This window comes from Manihot esculenta, chromosome 2, assembly GCF_001659605.2.
Source record: "Manihot esculenta cultivar AM560-2 chromosome 2, M.esculenta_v8, whole genome shotgun sequence".
Taxonomy (NCBI): domain Eukaryota; kingdom Viridiplantae; phylum Streptophyta; class Magnoliopsida; order Malpighiales; family Euphorbiaceae; genus Manihot; species Manihot esculenta.
Genome location: NC_035162.2, coordinates 1,452,725 through 1,458,959, shown reverse-complemented (window position 1 = coordinate 1,458,959; position 6,235 = coordinate 1,452,725). Strand labels below are relative to the sequence as shown.

Below are 6,235 nucleotides of genomic sequence, written 5' to 3'. Positions count from 1 at the left end.
AAGAAAGAACCTTTGTATAGTGTTTCGCGAGCATTACTTGTTGCAGAAAATTTTAGATTTCTGATGAAAGGCTTTCGACATGTGGGGCAAGCTTTAATTAGCTTTTTGAGTTTTAGTAAGGTGGATTCAATTGAAAGAGAAAGTGGAGGGTTGAGATGTGGACAGGGACCAAATCCTCCCAACAGATTATGAACATTGGTGATGGATGCTGGATCTCTATTTTGTTGTAAACGGTCAAGGATCATGCGCTGTGGGCTTAAAGTTTGTTTCATTTCTATATATGTCCTAAGAATAATTCACAAAATTTTGCATGATCTAAATGATTGTGGGATGCCAGCCTCTTTTACAATTGTGGGGTTGAAGGATGACAAATTGGGCACATTAGGACGTGGTGGCGACAAAGCTTCTTTAATTTAATGATACTATGGCATGCATATCGCTGAAAGATATGCTACGCTATCGTTTAATTAACTGTTGTTAACTGTAGCAGTATATATTACATCGGGTCAAGTATTGTATATTTTTTATTAATATTGTAGGGAACATACTGACATTGTGATGTAAACGGAATAGTTTGTTGTGTTTCCCACTGCCTTTCTAAATTCCAAGGAAGAAAGCACTCACTCAACTCGAGGGATTATTTGGTGTTGGCTTTATGGAAAGTGGAATGACATCTTTAATAGGGTTGGGAGCTCAAGCTTCATCATGTTTATCAACAAGCAAACTATATACTAAATTTGATTTTTTACTTATGAATGCTTGTGAATGTGAATCTGTTAAGCCTCTAAATAACACTAACAGTTCTGGTCAATCGGGAGTGAGAAAGCTGTGGTTCCAATCCTAATTCTGACAAATCTATTTTTGTGAATTAATGTGGGCTTCATAGGGGACCAGTTTTATTTCGTGGAATATTCCAGATGCCCAACCTCCAACTCTAGTTAAGACTGAAAGAAACGAGGCAGCCATAGGCCCATCGTCCATAAAAAGGTAAAATGAATGAGCTTTATTTTTTCCAAATGTTTGGGGGGTGGATTTGATCAATAAATAAATATAAATAAATAATATTTTTTTCATTCCATAATTTATATATATATATATTTTATTATTATTATTTCAAAATTATTATTTAATAATATATAAATTAACTATTATAATTTTATTTAATTTTATCTTATTTTCAAAAAAAAAATATTAATTATTATTTTTAAATAAATAATTAAAATACTTCTTACCATTTAACAAAATTTAACATTTTCAAAATGCATATAAATAAAAAATTAATAAAAAATTATTTTTTTTAATACGTGTGAAAAAGTAAATTGTATAAAAATTATAAGACGAAAATGGGCAAGATCTCTTCGGGCCAAAGAGTTTTCCTTTCCCTTTGTCCCTGGTATAATTACAGTCATGAAAGATGATCTATTGGACAAATCATAAAATGGCCTACCAATCTCTCTAGATACTACTTACATTATGTTTGCTGGACCTACAAACCATTCTGAAGATGACTGTCAATCATGCCAAAGCAGCATGCCTCATAAGGGACCTGCCGTTCAACATCCTTGAAAAGAAGAGACCATAGTCCAAAATTTTAGTCTAAATATACACTTCTGAGATGTGATCAACCGATACATAACCTATACACGCAGGAGGAGGCTAACAAGTTATCTCATTAAATCTAAGAAAACAAAGCCATTCCAGAGGCTATGCAAAAGCATAGACGGCATTAAATTCCTTGACCTCGTAAAAATAATACCCAATACCACCCCAAGAAATATAAGTGGGAGCATTCTCTGTACGTTGAAATGTGCTAGAGCAAAGGCAACCGAACTCACCAGGATTGCGCACGACACTGGCATGTACCTGGTTAAGGAAGGGAGAAGGAAACCCCGGAAGACTATCTCCTCCCAAACAGGGGCACACACTGAAACTACTATCAGATACAGAGACATTGCCACTGGATCCCTTGCTGCAATAGACTGCTCAACACTTGAGAGAGCAACAGGAGTAGAAGGCAGAATGGGCAATAGGCTAAGGTTGAACTGTGAAAGCTGGTTGACCAAGGGAAACATGAAGCATCCGAAAGCAACATCAAATAGCCAGTTACCTTTCAGGCTAAAAATAAACCAGCCAGATGGAAGGGGGCGAAAACGAGACAAGCAACGATGGAGGATTGCAATTCCAGCAAGGCCTTCAGTTGCGTCAGTCACAAGGCTGAACAAGGCTTGTCCTCTAAATGTCAGAGATTCCTTGCTGAAACCAGCCATGTGGGCTGCAAAAGGAATCACCCAGGACCCTATAAACCAGAATGAGACAACCCACAGAACCATCACCTGCATCACCACATATAGTTTGGTTGCTGGACTTGTATCCAAGCATTGAAAAGAATAGTACACTTTACAGAGCAAGAGTTATATACTCAATTACTCATGCTAAAGCTAACTAGTAAACAAAAAGAAGAAATTTTGGTTTTCACAAAAAGTTCATTTGTACAAGTTCAATTAAGTTATTTCATTTCCAACAAAATATCAGAATTCAGTCAAGATAACTTTGAACGGTCAATGTAAATTATTTAGAAAGTAAAAATTAATTAAAAAGTTCCATACATGTATCTGAAATGGATACTAGGGCAAAATCTCCAGCAATTACCATTCATGACCTAGCATAGCTTCTTTAATTTTCTGAAAAACTGACACCTCATCCTTGTAACTAAGCAGCTACCAAAGCTTACTATCTAGTTCTCATTTCCTACACGTCTGAACATATAGTAACCACATGAAAAGCTTACCTGCATTATGGTCTCTGCTGTCCAGGGCACAGTCCAACGGCTCTGAATTGTCCTGAACACAACATATGCAGCCTGAAACATAACAAACTAAACTATGAGATATCCAAATTAATACAACATACGCATACCTGTCAATAACCTGAACTATGCAGTCAAAGTTACTATTATGTTTCCGACATTCAGAAACGAGGGAAAAAAAATCTTACTTGCATTAGAAGTTAGAACCTACGGAGAATAAAAGGTTTTTCAGAGACCGAATGCATTTAATGAGAAATCAGATTTTCTTTTCTTTTCCCCCCCAAAAAAAATCAAAGCATTGACAAAACAGATATCCATTCAAAATGTAGTCTGTTCTTGAATCTAAATCCCATCTCCAATGATTTCAGGTCAGCTAATTATCTCAATGGTCCATTCTACATTATTAGTCCTTATTAGCCTTTGAGCTCAGCATGCAAGTCCAGTAACCAAAATGAAGATTGGTTCACAAATATGTAGGAAAACATAAAACTATGATAGTATTGTTGAAGCATGTGATACTTTTGCTTCAAACTCCATTCTACAAGTTCCAAGAATTCTAATTTATGCATTTTGTTTGTTTTATATCCTGAAATCCAGCTGCAAAATAGATGTGATAGATTAACTTGTAAGAGTAGTCTCAAAGTAAGGTGTTTAGATGGTTAGGTAGGAAATATTTGACTTTTTGCTCTATAAATTTAGCTATTCTGCTGCAAGCATGTGTGAAAAGAAAGAAGTAAGAAATTAGATCTTGTTCTTAAGGGACTGTTTAGAGCATGTTATTGTTGTTAATGCACGCATAGCTACAACACTAAGTAAGTTATGGTAGCCCACAAGAGGAAGATTCTCCAAGAAAAAATTTCAGTCAAGAATGGTTGATGACATGGTTGCTCCTCAACAGAATGCTTGGAGACAAAGTTGCTCCAAGAAGATGAATTTTTAAAAAAGAATTTTTTGCTGAAGATTAAGTGCATCAGGAAAAGAAACAATGGTGAGCAAGTGCACTAAAAGGAAAACAACAAGTGCACCAGAAAAAGAAGAACAAAATGTGAAAAATGCATCATAAAAGAACAGCAATGGGTGAGAAGTGCACCCGAAAAGCAAACAAAATGTGAGAAATGCACCATGTAAGAGCTGGAGAGAAGTGCTCCACCAACAACAAATCAAAATAGAGAGATGTGCTCCAAGAATAACCAACCAAAGCAGAAAATGGAGAGATGGTGCTCCAAGATAATTTAATTTGGAGTCTCAGCAAAAAGCATCAAGGAGGAGTATTGATAAATGTGATATTTTACTTCAAACTCCAAAATTTCTACAAGTTTCAAGAATTCTAATTTATGTATTTTGTTTGTTTTATATCCTGAAATCCAGCTGCAAAATAGATGTGATAGATTAATTTGTAAGAATAGTCCTCAAAGTAAGGTGTTTAGATGGTTAGGTACAAAATATTTGACTTTTTGCTCTATAAATTTAGCTATTCTGCTGCAAGCATGTATGAAAAGAAAGAAGTAAGAAATTAGATCTTGTTCTAGCAAACTCTTCTATCTTTTTCTTAGTTTTTTTCTCCCTTCAAATCCAACAAGTATGATGGTTGCAGGGGCCCCTTCAGTGCAAAAACCAACTCCAAAAGGAAAAACATTAAACAACAGATCACATGGACATGGCACAAAGTTCATCAACACAATTAGCACAAATTTAAATATTAATCAACTAGTTTATATCTACTGAATTGTCACAGTAGAAAAACCAAAAGTTCCTAGCAACACGTTGAAAAGTTAAACTTGTAACATGCAAAAGCTGTACGTATGAATTCTGCAGGACACCAAACAGTATTTATGGATTAACTGGAACACCCAATATTAGCTCCACAATTCTGAAGAAGGAACTTGTGATCTTCAGTGGTCTTAAACAATGTTAAAATTTAAAATTTCGTCCTACAACTCCACAAGGTAAAGCTTCCAAGTTCCAACACCTTCATTTGAATACCAGGATAAGGCACTAAACACACAAGAAGAAGGATTAAAATTGGCCAAGAAGTGACCTTAAACCTAACATCATTCAAACTCTAGTTGGAGAATACCTTCACATAGAATAGGAATTGCTGCTATTGATTAACTTGATAATAAGTTTCTGCAGCCCCAAAACAATTAATAGACCACCAAATTGGACCAAAACGAGAAACATACCTCCTGAAGATTTGAAATCCAATCCTTTTTAACATCAGCTGGATTATTGAGTTCAGGCTTCTTCACCAGTTTCTCATGCAGACAATGTTCAACACCATCAGACTTGGGATTCTCTGGAGAAAAATCCTCATGTCTAAAACATGAAATTTTCCATTTCTGCAAAATAATCCACCGAACAATTAAAAACCAAATACTAAACGAATCACTACTTTACTTGATCAAACAAATACATAATCATCTTAAATTTGCTAAAGTATCAGGCTTTTGATGATACTTATCCCATTCACCAACCCCCACCTCAAAAAAGAATAACAAATAATGATAATAAAATGAGAATGTAATGGGAAACCATCTGTATCAACTGCTTCAAGCTTAGCTCGGTTGCTTATAATTTATAATGTTCTAATCTTCGCTGCATTTTCAATGCAACCAAGGGAGACTTAAATTTCTAGCATACAAGAGATAAAAAAAATACTGCAATTGAAGTGATACTTACATTCTTCGATAATTTGGAATAGGATTCGAAGAACTGAGCATTTCGGATTGAAAGAGGAGAATTCCCAAGTCTGCTAATAACCCCAAGTCCGGAAATGGAAGGGATGATAATAGGGCCTCGCTCGGATAGAGAATGAGAGCAATAAGAGCTCAACATTAGGACCGATTAGAAACCGTAATTATTTGCATCCCATGAACTCTGGATTAATTTACTCTTGAATTGGATTGCAAAAACCCTACAATTAGAGGCGGAGGGGGGGAGACTAGAGAGAGAGATTTGGGTGTGCTTGGCAGTTGGGACTTGGGAGCAGAAACATTGGACGGGAGATGAGCGACTTGGAAATAGATTCGTTTTAACCTCTAGGATAGGAAATTTGAAATGCGGTTGTTAATTCACTTTCTGGACGGATGGGTGCTCGGAAACTGGAATTACATTCCTGTCCTCCTAACAATCAAATATTCTTGTTGTGTTGTAAAAATAGAGTGACTTTTTTTTTTTTGAAATAAAAAATAGAGTGACTTCTATTTTTATTTAATTTTTTAACGTATTTTTTATTCATATTATTTTATTAAAATGTAAAATAATTTATATTATTAAATTATTGTTGAAATTAATAAAATATTTATTTTTTAAATATGTTTATTTAAACGTATATTAATAAAAAAATTATATTAGGATAAAAAATTAAAAAAAAACGATTAGTATAATTTTTATTAATTAAATATTATTTTAAAAATTTAATAAAAAATT

At 34.5% G+C, this 6,235-nt stretch overlaps 1 protein-coding gene across 1 annotated transcript; it reads right to left on the bottom strand.

Annotated features, from left to right (window-relative positions):
* Positions 1-1,344: 1,344 nt before the first annotated feature.
* LOC110606175 lies at positions 1,345-5,877 on the bottom strand. Its single transcript, XM_043951613.1, has 4 exons — positions 5,486-5,877; positions 4,990-5,145; positions 2,789-2,860; positions 1,345-2,333 (listed from the first exon to the last, which is right to left on the bottom strand). The coding sequence occupies exons 1-4, from the start codon at positions 5,639-5,641 to the stop codon at positions 1,665-1,667; spliced, it is 1,053 nt and encodes a 350-aa protein (XP_043807548.1). The 5' UTR covers positions 5,642-5,877; the 3' UTR covers positions 1,345-1,664.
* Between the last annotated feature and the right edge of the window lie 358 nt (positions 5,878-6,235).